The 13,520-nt window shown below is 38.9% G+C and overlaps 1 protein-coding gene across 1 annotated transcript; it reads right to left on the bottom strand.

The window, feature by feature from the left end:
* Nucleotides 1-3,463: 3,463 nt before the first annotated feature.
* On the bottom strand, nt 3,464-12,191 carry ESM1 (endothelial cell specific molecule 1). The gene is made up of 3 exons (XM_081053710.1): nt 11,435-12,191; nt 8,234-8,386; nt 3,464-5,079 (listed from the first exon to the last, which is right to left on the bottom strand). The coding sequence occupies exons 1-3, from the start codon at nt 11,736-11,738 to the stop codon at nt 4,982-4,984; spliced, it is 555 nt and encodes a 184-aa protein (XP_080909836.1). The 5' UTR covers nt 11,739-12,191; the 3' UTR covers nt 3,464-4,981.
* Between the last annotated feature and the right edge of the window lie 1,329 nt (nt 12,192-13,520).

The following is a 13,520-nucleotide window of genomic DNA, read 5'->3' as shown; positions in this document are numbered from 1 at the left end:
CCTCATACTGGGAACTGCCTATGTAGAGGTCATTCAAGATGTTTGTTTAATAATCACTTCCAAGTTGTTAATTCCTGTTTTCTCTAGACACAACAAAAACAGGAAATATTTACCAACTTCACAGGTGTCAGGAAATACTTTAAAAACTCTGATGGCCTGAGCACCGCTTAAACAGATTTCTGTGCATAGGTGCAGAAGGTATATTGTAATTTAAAATGTGTACTTAGGATCCAGAGATCTTTATCCTTTTTAAGGAATCACTGGCTTGCTTCTGTTGAACCAAAGATTTGTTCCAGAAGAGAAGTGCAATGTATTCTAATGTGCTTTGCAGCCTTTCTAGTATTTACAGGAAAACTACAATTCTCTATATTTACTTAGTTTGAAATTCTATTTCCATATCTAACAAAGTACCAAGATGACAAAGTACATCTCAAAACTATTGAATTAATAGGATTATATTTCTAAGTCACTATTTATGCAGTAAACCACTTATTTGTTTTCATGTTTTTAAATTTGCTGCAATTTAAATTTTTAAAACAGGAGAGTGTTTGATTCTTTTTCCCAACTATAAACCTAACTTCAAAAATGTCAGAAAATAGCTAAAAATATAAAGAATAAGGTAAGCATCACTATGAATCTCGATTTATATTTATTTACATATTTTTTCACAAAAATAAGATTAGTCATATGGCATTCTAGCATGCGTTTTTCACTTAAAACACAGTAGAAATGCTCTTAAGAAAACTCTACTTGAATCATCTCATTGACATCCCCATGCATCTCCTTCCTCTCCAGACAACATAAGACGAGTGACACTGTAGTGAACACTGAAGGATGTAGGCACACAGGCCTCCCTCTGCACACTTGCACACCTGCACACTTGCATTTCCACCATAAATAAATATACCAAGTCTGCTGCATTTGTTCTCGAACCTGTTTGTGCCAGTTATCACCCTTACATTAAACATTATGCAGTACAATAAGCTAGTAATGCAAAAAGAGGATTGTTGTTTCTATGAACAGTAAGATGAAGGTTTTGGGTAAACCCCATAAAGGTATCACTTTAAAAAAAAACAGCTGATTTCAAACTGGGGAGAAGAGAGTCATGAAAATCTAAGCGTTTGCACCTTGATGGTGGTTTAAGCAAGGAAGACCACGTGCACTTCACTGGCAGCCACACTACCTGACCAACTCCCAGCAGAAATTGGTTACATCGTCACCCTCTGCTTACATGGTGTGGGGACAGAGCCAGGAGTGCAGTTTCCAGGCTCTCGGCCTCACGTGGAAAGGTGCTGGCTCAGTTAGTAAACACCCATCAACTGTGATGGGATGGCCATCAGCTGTGGCTAGTTGGCCGTCAGCTGTGACCAGTGAGCCACTGGCCACTAATATAACTGCTGTATAACTGCTAATATGACTGCTGCGCTAGCAGCAAATGGGGGCTAGCAAGAAGATGGTGGCTGAGCTAGCAAGAGCAGATTGCAATTAGCAGAGCGGATTGCAGCTAGCAAGTGGGGTTGGTTGGCAGAAAAGCAGACAGCAGGTTGCAGATCATGTGGATCCTTCTTCCTGTGTCTCCAACTCAGCTGCCAGCGAGACGATAGTGGTATGACTCCGGTATCTATGGCTCCGTGGGTGTTCCTTTTTGGCCTCACAATATCATGCGTTGTTATGCGGGCAGTGGGACTAGAGACTCCGCATGCCACGCTGCATGACAATGGGTAACCAGAAATAATCGATTCTTTTCTAAATATCCGTGTGATGTTGAATTACATCTATGGATCCTTTACTCCTAGGGAGCTTGGGGTAAAGGAAAGGAATAAAATGTACAATGGAAACAACACTCTTCCCAAATTGCCTTTCACAGAAAATGACAACCCAGTCTGGCTACCACAGAAATTACATCACACTTTTCGCTACCACTGGTGATGTCTCCAGCGCCTGAGGGAGAAGGGCTACCTTTCTCTGTTGCCCTGGACAACCCTATTTATCAGGTTCACTGACTCTTCATGTGCCCACTGGTTTTTCAATCACTCCATGTCCTAATAGGTAGGATAAGCAGCCATCAGGGAGACAGGGGACCCGGCAGATGAAATCTCCCTCAGAAACTGCTATTCTGCTGGAAACAGAAGGCCGGTCATCTGCGTCATCCATTCATTCATTCATCCACCCCTCTATCCATCTACCCACCTGTCTACCCATCCATCCTTCCACTCACCCACCCATCCATCCATTCATTCATTCCAGAAATATTTATTATATGGAATATGGGCCAACTTGATTTCCCTTCAGTATCAGATGATGTAGGGTCTCACTGGAGACCACAGACCTGTGGCACATTCTTTTGCTTCTCAAGTGTTTACCAGAATGGTCCCCTGGGGTGCAGGAAGAAAATTTCAGAACTTTTTATATTTATAGCTCATCCTTTAAAAAAATTCTAGTTTGGGTGTATGTTTTATAAGGAACATAATGTATCAATACAATGCTATGCATATAGTTTAAAATTGCATGCTCAAAAATATTGCAATCAAAAAAGTGTGCAAAATTCAAAGATTTTGGAGACCACTGCTATGAAGAATAGAGTCAGAAGACTACAGAGCAATTTGGGATAGACAGGTACTGGCACTTGGAGTGAAGAGTACAGAGGCCCCCGTGGCATGAAGCTAGAAAACACACCTGTTGCTGAGAGCAGATGAGCCCACCTTGGTTTGATTTTGCCACCCACGGTCACACAGGTGGTTGCTACAGAGCCAGGAGAGAGGCAAGTCCTATGCTAGGCCTAGCTCTTTTTTCACTGTCCACACTACCCCAAAGGGACGTTTGGACGGCGGCCCGGGCTTCTGGCCAAGGAGATAGATCTATAAGTAACCTTACTCCCTGAGAGCATATCCTGAAACTTCATTGCACACTGAAGAAAGTAAAGATTTTCAGTGCTTTCTGTTTTTATTTGATAATATTATTAATATCTTGCATTAATGTAACTGTCTTGTTCACATCGTTTCTCCCATTAAAAAAAGATTAATTCAGGCAAAATGGATGTTTTTCCTAATACAGATATAATTTTATTTTTTTTAGTATTGTATCAATTCACTTAAAATGTTTTCATAATTTGCCCATCGGGCTGAGTGAAAAATGCTCTTCTTGGATATGATACTCTCAAGCTTCAAAGCTGTATGTCTATTCTTTTATAGGCACTAAAAGGTTTGTGCCTTCTAAATTGTAACCACTTTCAAATATCAACAGAAGTGTTCATCTTTTTTCTTTTTTTTTGCCTATGTAGAATGGGTTAATATATTGGGACATAATTTCTAGGAAGCTCCAAGGCATAAGTAGACCAAAAACGTGAGGCAAAGAAACAAATATTCTGGTTTCATGTTTTGAGAGAAGATGCTTATGTGTAGCAGAAAATTCAGTTTAGGATCCTGCCCTTTAATATGCATGAAAGAGTTCCTATTTATTGACTGTATCATTTAAATAACTTTTATCAATTTAATGAAATCATGAATGGACTCAGAACAGCTGTCTTGTTTTTTTATTGAACAATCATAAACATGTTCTTTTAAAACAAATCCTAACAGTTTATTCAGTTTACATTCAAAGACCCTCCTATACACATATTCACAACTCTGTTGGCAAACTTTGAGAATAAAATATAGGTAAATAGTGAAACAATTCTTAAATAAGTCTTTACTTCAAATAAAATACTTCTGCAAATATTTCCTAATAATACCCAGTACAACAATGCTGCTTGTGCTAAGATCCTCCCAAGTATATTCATAATTCCACTTATCAACTAAGTTTAAAGGGGAAATATATGAAAATGAACTCTATTTTAAAGTTGACATTTTCAGCTGAAAATGGACTCTTTTCCAAACCTCCCTAAAAGCATTTTCTACTTTAAAATTAAAACTCATCTATCAGTGAACTTACTTTTATTTCTTTTTACTGCACTTATTTTCAAATAAATTTGCTCTGTTCCTTATTGTTTGACATTTTATAAATCCAGTGACTATAGTTTTCTAGGTTTCTCTTACACTTTTTGCTGTTAATGTTACTATAATTATTAGTGACAAATTTGTCATGCCTTGGATCTTTGAACACGTTATAGAGATTCCCCTTTATTCTAACCATTTTAAACAAACAACGTTATGTTCATTGTTTCAAGAGGGCCATAAATAAGGGCATGGAGGATGACTCGTACTAATGTAATTGTTTACAAAAATATATAAATATTTACCTTCATACCTCCCCCAAGTGGGCAAAATACCTCCTAGCCCTCTCAATCTGAGGTGGCATTCTTGAAAACCATTTATGGAAGTGTATGTTTGCCCTCTGCCCAGAACCATTCTTCAGATAAGATAACCTGGGAACTACGTTAGCAGCCCTTTGAAACCTGCCTCAGTTTGAGGCTCTACTCAAACTCTTACAAGCTTCAATCATCCCATTTCTTTCAGGAATGGTTTTATTTTGACTCTTCCCGAAGTAAAAAGAGAAACAAAAACAAAGAAAGAAGAACAATTAAATTCTATTGAAGCTATGACCAGGAAGACCTAAGTATCTTACTCTTCTACCACACCCCACCTTCTCTTGCTCCTGACTCTTTCTCAATCCCATATCCCAATGTGAATGTATATCCAAGAACCATGGACTCACTGTGGTCTTCAGCTTTGGCTGGCTTTTTCTTTGGCTGACCTTCCTCCATGTTAAGATTATCTAAATTGCATTTTTAGTTCTTCAGTATTACTATAAACACTTATTTAACAAATCTATATGCATTCAAATATTTAACAAATATCTAAGTGTTGTCATATGCATTTTATGGATTGTTAGTAGCCTACTTTTTTGGGGGGGACCCACCCTGAATCACACTTGGTCTCCGAAAATTACATGTTCATATGCTATAATCTAAACAGTTCCTAAAATGTTGGCCGTGTGTTGAATGATCATTAAAATAGTCTTCTCTTGGAAATCCCACCCAGGATCAACGTGGATTTAACCATTTCATTACAGGAGACCGGGCAGCATTCTCTTTCACAAGTTCTCTCACAGCATTGCCGTCTCCAGATGCCATGTCATGCTCTGAAATTAGAAGGAATACGAGTCACGTCCAACTTTTTATAACTCCAAGATCAAGTACAGTTTTGTCTTATTTTTGTATTACAGTGGATTTACAATGAAATCTTGAACAGATTCAGAATCAATGCTAACTGTATTCACCCACTCTGTATCAGTTAGCACCTCCCATTTAAGATAGCACCCCCTTGAATTATGTCTCTTCATACACTTATCATCGCCTGACATTATCTTATATGTGCATTTATCTTTTTATTATTTTTGTATTGTCTCTCTATCACTAAAATATCAGCTGCATAAAGGCAGGGACTTTGTTTTGTTTACTGCTACAATGCCTGGAATATAGCAAGAACGTAATAAATACTTGTGGAATGAGCAAATGCTATGATGATAGACCTCTAGTAAGATTTTTATACTATTTTATGAAAGGGGATTCATTTCTTGGTTTAGCTCCAGAAGGCAGAAGGAAGACCAAAGGGCAGAACTTTTATAAAGATAGTTCTTGCTTTCCATAAAAGTTTGAATATTTATAATTTTCTAAAATGACATTTTTCTGCTTCTAAGAGTAGTGAGATGTGTTTGCTTCAGCTGCGCACATCCTGGAGTAGAATGCTGTAAGATCAGTGCAGCCTGGCAGACAAATATGTGTAAACTCATGAAACAATCCCGATCTTACTGCCCCTCCATCACCTCCCAGAAAGTTGCTTGTGAATTCCCAGTCTTGGAAAGTTGGAAAGCTCACTCTGAGAGAGAGAGGGAGAGGGAGAGATACAGGAGATAGAGGAGGAGGAAGAGGAGGTGGAAGAAGAACAACAAAACAACAAATGGAGAGAGGAAGCCAAGAAGCCCACTTACCAAGAATATAGTAGCCAACAGGTAGACAGTTAGAGAAGACAACCTCATGTAATCAGGATATGGAAGGGACTTCCGCAAGTCCCTATGCTGAGGAAACTTGGAGCCATTGAGAAAGGCTGGGCCCAAACAGGTTTGTGCAGAGGTGATGTGAAGCCCAAGGCAGGACTGAGGCCCCAAGCTTCCTCACATGAACACTGTAGCACCTGAACCCCAGAAACTCCCATGTAGATACTGTACAGGTGAAGGCAGGGCCCCAGGGGAGGGTCTCCAAAAGGTCTTTAGAACATTGTGCTCTCCGTCCTGAACCTGACTGAGGTGGAACAAGATTATACTCAGAATCATCTTTTGTTGCTCCTTTAGCTAACGAAAGGAAACACGTTAGGCCAGAAAATGCTTTTTCCATAAATTTCTAATAAGAATCTTGATACCTAATTTGGGTATAGAAATATTTTTTATGTAACCATAATGTCACTTCCACTCAGCAAAATATCTGTTTCTAAGGCATCTACATAGTAGTCAAGATATTTGCAGAACCTGCACGCAAATGAGAGAAGGTGAAAGGTCCGAGGGAAAGAGACTGCACAACAGCCCTGTGGAGAAGAGGATATGCTGCTGCGTGTGCAGCAGGAATGCAAGAGAGACACCGAGAAGAGTTTTGTCAGCGAGGATTCTTCCACAGGAGCTCTCAGGGCCTCCCAGACATTCATCCCAAATGGCAACAAAGATTCATAAAGGAGTCCATTCTCTCCTGCTGGAACAAATTTAGGTGCAACTTTAAATGAGTGAAGAGGGATATGAAAGTTGTTTCTTCAAAGTTCTTTTAAGCCTTCAGTTTTAAGAAAGCAAAATAAGAGAAGTTGCAAACACTTGAGGCAGTTAGCTTTACTGATACAATAGGTGTCAAACCTGCACTAAAAGCAGTCACATCGTTCAAAAAATTCTAGGTCTGAGAAAGTAGATTGGTGGTTGCCAGGGTCTGGAGTGAAGTGAGGAATGGAGGAAACTGCTTCCTGGGTACTGGAGTTTTATTTGGGGCTGATGAATGTTCTGGAACTATTTAGAGGTGGTGGCTATTCAACATTGTGAATGTAGTAAATGCCTGAACTATTCACTTTAAAATGAACAGTTAATTTTATGTTATGTGACTATCACCTCAATAATAAAAAAAAATTGTTCTTAAAACTCAATCTTCCATTTTGCTTTTCAAGAACTGTAGGGACAAGTCATAAGTATTTAAAATGTTAATAATAATCTTGATTCCCAGATCAAATATTCATAAAGTTACTCACCTAATAGGTGTAAAAGCAAGTTTTCATTTTAAGTTAATGTTTAAGGGCATAGCCATACTTAATAACAATTCACTTAAGAGCACAATAGTTCCCCTTTATCTTAATATGCTTAATTGTACCGATATGTAAGAAGGAGGTTAAGCTGGGAAATACATTTGCCAAGTATTTCAAATCTAAATTAACTTGACCTGCAAAGGTCTAGGAAAAAAAACCTAAATAAAATAGATTTGGATTGCCAAGTATCGAACAAAGGGGAAAAATGTGTGTCATTTACTGATACTAGCAGTGGCTATGGCTACATGTTGTTTTAAATGAGTTACTTCAATTTAATAAAGCTTTACTGTACTGGCCATTTATTCAGCAAGATAACCGAATATATGCACAGCCTCACAGGCTGTGTAATTCTCACATTCTAGTAACTGTGTAAGAAATACTCATGCACTAACAAGCAACATGCAAGTTTCACTACAATTTCATTCAAAGGTTTAGAGAGTTCCCAAATTTCACAGATACGATCTCTTATCCTGTCCAAAATCCATTTAAAAACACATGCTTGGAATTATTCCATTTAAATGCTTCCATTTGGCCAAAAAAGAAAAGAAAAAAAGAAATATTCTAAATTTTCTATCTTGGCCCTTAAACTTTATCCAATAAATTCCTCACAGTACTTTTTCAATGTGCAGTTGGGAGAGAAGTAGCTTTGTCTAGTACGTATATAAAACAGATCACTGAAGAATTATAAAAACTTTGTATGTCTTAGTTGGTTACTTTTTATTACAGGTTTTTGATAATCATATAAACAGAAAATTTTATGAGATATTATATAATCTTTAAAATTATTAATGAGATCTTTTTTAAAAAACAGCAACCAAACTGAACACCACCCACTTTTCCTCTTAGTAAAGGAAAGAAAATCATTCAAATCAACATCTTAGTCTACTCATTGATATCTTTTAAGTTATCCAAACTGAAAATGAGGCTATTGTTTCAATGTTTATATTGGAATCAATTCTTACCTGTATGAGAAACAAATCTCCTGTTGGAAGACTTGGCTACTGAATATTGAAAGAAGGGGAATTTCAGACATTTGCCGGTCACCCTGTCACATATGCCCAACTGACAGTTGCAGGTCTCTTTGCATTCCATCCCGAAGGTGCCGTAGGGGCAGTCTGAGGGCAAAGGGAAGGTTTAGAGAAGGAGCTGCTTGTTGTACATAAGCCTCCAGTCTAACAGGCTCTGTATGCACAGCCTCAGCGTTTGAACAAACCTCATGAATCTTGACTGTAAAATGAAACCTAATTCTTCCCCCAAAAAACAGACTTTGAAAATTGAAACTTTAAATCACAAATATGAAATCACCTATGACCAGATGGTAGATGCCTCAGTTGTGCAGTGCTGTGAAGTTGAGTTGAAGACAACTACACGTAACCAATACCCTTGAGCCAGTCTTAATTCTGTTTATTTTCTTCCTAGATACCAATAAATAGGTTCTCATAGGTTACCTCTGTGACAGCTCAGTAAAGGTGAGCAATTGAAGGTGAGCATCAGCTCCTCAAGATGTCATGCTGTCTTTGAATCCATTGTATTCACAGACAATTTACTATTTCAAAGGTAAAGGACAAGGCTTCAAACTAACCAGAGGCTGCAAGGGCTGACATCTCGGCTCTCCATGAAGCGATCAATCCTCAATCTGTTCCAACTCTTATCAAGTTTATTGTCTGTCAAAATGTCAGTACAAGTTACCCAACGCCCTCAGATGTTACGAGGATTCCCTAGGAAAACCCTCTGCAAAGCTAAAATGCTATTCTAAATGAACAAGAAAGCTGAGAATTTACTTATATGCCTACCAAATTCTGGCAGCTTTTAGAGCTTCAATGATTTTGTACTTAGACTAAAACATAAAATTGAGAAAAAGAGGACAAACTCATTAATTTAAAATGAATGATTTTCATGAGATAAATAGCGTTTCAAAAGGCACGCCCATCTTTAACAGCCAAGACATAGAATATTTATTCTCTTGGCATGAGAATATCCTTAAAAATGTACAATTACATATGGGTAGAAAAACAAGTTGTGTCTCATCTGAGTCTTTAATAATGTAATATTCCACAGAACAATCAAGAGAAATATAAATAAAATACATTTTTTAAAAAGATGTAGGATTGTTCTTTTTAGCATCCCTCACATTGCCCAGAACCTGGTTTTAAAGCATTCCCCTCTGCAGGGAAGAATAGTCCTTAAAGGGAATCCTGAAAAAGCCTCTTGCAGAAAAACACACAAGATTGAGATTTGACTGTATCTCCAGTGATGTTGAAAACAAAAACATTAGCCAAATTCTTAGTTATACTCCTATTGTATCCCCTGGGCAGATATATTAGGTGCTCAATAATTATGTGTTGGCTGGCTGATTGTTATCTAGGCAACACAATGCCAAACACCTGAATATTTAGAAAACATCTGGATATGCAGCTGAAGTATATACATACAGTTTTCATAGGAATGTTCTATAAAAAAAGCTGAAGGCGGTGGGAGTTAGCCTATAGCAACAGATAATGTAATGTCTCTCTCTAGAGTTGCTGAAGTTTACCCAGGCTCACTATTTCCAGCAGAGAGACAAATGTTCCAAATTAGACTGGCTTGAAATCTGAAGGATGCCAGAAAGGGCAGTCCTAAATATCTTTTTTTAAAATGTATCTCATTAACAGCTCCCTCAATCATTCAGTGGAATACCAGTACTAGAGTGCTCAAGACTCCAGATGCCTTACAGCTTGTTTCTTTATCCATATGTGACTGTGCATTTACAATCACATTTACAGAAGCAATTTTTATGCCAAGAGAAAAAGCAATCCACTGCATATACTTGCTGTATCCTAAGTATGATTGTGTTAACCACTTCCTCCCTAATTTCCTTATGTGAAGTACTGTGTTCTTGGCTGATAAGCCCTATAATTTACAGAAAATACTGATCCTATTCAGTTGAAAGAATTGTTTGTGAATGTTCACCAAAGAAAATGTGTCTTCAGTATTCTACCTTGTATTGATTATAAACAAAAATAAACTCACCAAAAAATAAAATTATCTTAATAATTCAAGCATTATCTAACCTTTAATATGTTTTGTGGATTGAAAAATAAGTAAGGTGTTAAAATATTTGTCTAAAAGGTAGGAGAATTAATGGCTGATTATCATTCATAAAAGCATACAATTGTATTAAATACATAAAATATAAGAATTATTTAGAAATTTCCCAGACCCTCTAATAATTTTAAAAGCTTTTTTGTATTATAAAACTGATGAATGGGGCTACAGCATAGGTGTTACATCTTAATAATAGCTCTTAATGATGAGATGCTAAGGTATCCATACAGACTATTTTAAAATTACCATTCTTTAGGTTCTCAACATTTTAAACATGTTAAACATTTTAAACTATAGTCACTAAGTTTGAAATCAATTCTACAAATGCTTAACTACATTGTTTACCTATAATTTCAACCTAATGAAGTTTTTCTTTAAGTCTGTGATACTGCCAACCTGATTCTTTACAGACTTCCAAGATTTGTTTTTGTTTACTGTTATTTTTGTTTGTCTTACACCATTTACTATTTTTCTAGATGACCCAAAACCTTTATAAAGTGGAATGAGGTTTGTTTTATACTTCAGGATACCCTCTGCCAAGAATGTGAGTTGTTCTTTTAGATGACTTAAGTCCACCCTATTTCACAAAGTGCATTTAATGTTCATCAAAAATATTTGAGCTTGAGAGATGCCCTCCATCCTGCCAACGCTTTCAACATCAAAGAACCACTAAACCCCAGGGCTAGACAGCACTCCAAGAGGTTATCTAGTGCGGACCTCTGTAATCACTGCTTGCTGGAGAGAGAGCACCTAAACCACCCATAACAGATTACCTATCAGGTTTCTAAAGTTTTCCAGAAAATTAGACAGCACAAACTTCCATTGCAACATTTTTTCTTAAATCTCCCAAACATAATGCATGAAATGCTGTATTTCTTTCTGTGCTTTCCTGCACACAAGGTTCCATTGCTATTTGCAGAATTGCCCTCTTGCTCCCTGTAACAACACCTGCGTGGGCCTTGCCCCTAACCCACCTGCATTTTCTCCCCCGCTGTCGTAGGAGGAAAGGCTTCTCACCTCCCACACTAGTTAAAAGCCCTCAGTGTGCCCTAGGCAGGAAGCAAGGGGTCACTTTTTACCTTTGCAGATACCAAACTCGTCACCAAAATCATCCTCCTCACTGTAAAACTGACACCTCAGCCCCGGGCCACACTTCACGCCATCCATGCCTGAGACCGTGCGGTAGCAGGTCTCTCCCAGCCCCGCCGCGCACACCCGGCAGCAGCCACAGTCGTCAAGCACTGTCCTCTTACAGCGCAGGCTGCTTTTGCACTCGTTACTGTCACAACGCTCAGGGCAATCCACCGCATACTTGGTGCTCCAGGCCGTCGCCAGGTGCGCAGGGACAAGGAGGGTGGCCAGCAGCAAGAGGCTCTTCTTCATGTCTCCCTGCGGGCTGGGGTTCAGCTTCCCTCGGTGTGGTCTCTGCTGGTGGGAAGCAGCCGTCCAAAGTGGTAGCTGAGCCTCTGCCTACACGTTTATGAGTTTTATACACTGGGTTGCCCGCATGCTTCCCCGTCATCAATTTCCTCAACCCAGCAGCAGCGCTGTCCTCCTGCCAGGCTCTCTTGTTTTAGTTTATGAAATCCAGGATGAAGGCTGGATTAACACGCTGCTGCCATCCAGGAATTGAAAAGCCCAAGCTGATGTCATCTGTTATGTTTAGATGGTTGTTTTGCATGAGGACTAAAAAACTCGCTCACATCCGTCTCAAGAGCTCAAGGACGTCTGCGAAGGGGGGAAAAAGAAGGTTGCATACCCTCCTTCAGGGCAGGAATAGCTCTGACACCCGCATGTCACCTGGGGTATAGCATTGTATCAAGAGCTCCTGTAGTCAGGAGGAAAATGATATCGACATGAATCATCAGCAGTGAAGAAGCTCCTTTAAAAAAAATAAACATTTGGTATTTCCCCTCAATAAATAGCTATGAGATCACTTGGAAAAAGAAAGGGTTATAGTGTGCCTTTTCAATACTTAGAAGAAAGAAAATATTTTGAAAGGGATTTTTTTAAAGATCCTCGTTTCCTTCCTCCCACCCTTCTCTTCAAATGTTATTTCTAAAACAATTCATATCGCATATATCTAAGTTTATCGTGCATGTAGCTCTATTCCTAGTAAGATGTGGAACAGCAGCTATGAATTTCCTTTAAAATCAGTGCAAAAACCACTAAAGAGGTAAGATGCTGCCGATACTGTTTCTGGGTTACTCAATTCTGGAAAAACTTATCAGGTGGACTTCTCCTGACCCAAAACTCCCCGGGGAGAAGGCTCATCCATCACTGAGTCTGCTTGTCCAATGACTGAGCCCATTCAGAGTCCTTCCCCTCACCTCCTGGCATCGATCAGATCCCTCACTAAAAACCACCAAACACGGCAGCCAGCCCAAGGAAACAAATGAACCAGCAGGGAAATCGGAGCAGGGCCCAGGGAGGCAAGTCACAGGGAAGGGAAAACATTACCCAACAGGAAACAAGGTCTTCATGCTATGGAGGGTCAAAGGGCCTCAGTCCCACTGGGGAAGACAGAACAGTCCTCTTACAGTATTAACTAGTCCAGGACCTTGTTAAGCAAAGTTTATAGGGCAGAAAGAGTAAGGTGAAAGAGGAAAGAGGAGAGTCCTATACCAGTCACATATCGGATTCCAAGAACCGCCCTCCACTTGTCAAACTAGATATAAACCCAATGTCATTAGTAAATACACACCCAACGAAGGTGATAACTCTTGGTCCGTCACAAATTTGTTGTGGACAAGTCACAACAAATTTGTGACTTGTCCCTCAACCTCAGCCTCCTCTTTCGAGAATTGACAATGTTAGGCTAGTTGATCTCTAAAATTCTTGTCCCCTCTAGAAGATGTGGCAGACCCTGATGGATGTGACTTGATGGTTAGGTTAGCCTTTGAAAGTGCAACTTTAGGAGGACAGGGGGAACAGAGATTACAGGGAATTGAGTTCCTTCACCTGGGAAATGAAGACAAGATTTAGCTTCCAAATTTTCCATGACAATCCAATTTGAAATATTCTATTTTCATCTCCCAAAAGCAAACACATACTTAGCAAGTGGCACTCTGATTTATTGTTTTCAATAGTGGGTAACATTCACTGAGTATGTAATTTGTGTCACACATCATTCTGAAATATTTTACCTGTAGTAACTCACTTGCT

The sequence above is a fragment of the Rhinolophus hipposideros genome (genome assembly GCF_964194185.1).
Source record: "Rhinolophus hipposideros genome assembly, chromosome: 7".
Classification (NCBI taxonomy): Eukaryota; Metazoa; Chordata; class Mammalia; order Chiroptera; family Rhinolophidae; genus Rhinolophus; species Rhinolophus hipposideros.
Note: the sequence above shows the minus strand (reverse complement) of the source record. Positions and strands in the feature narration are given on the sequence as shown.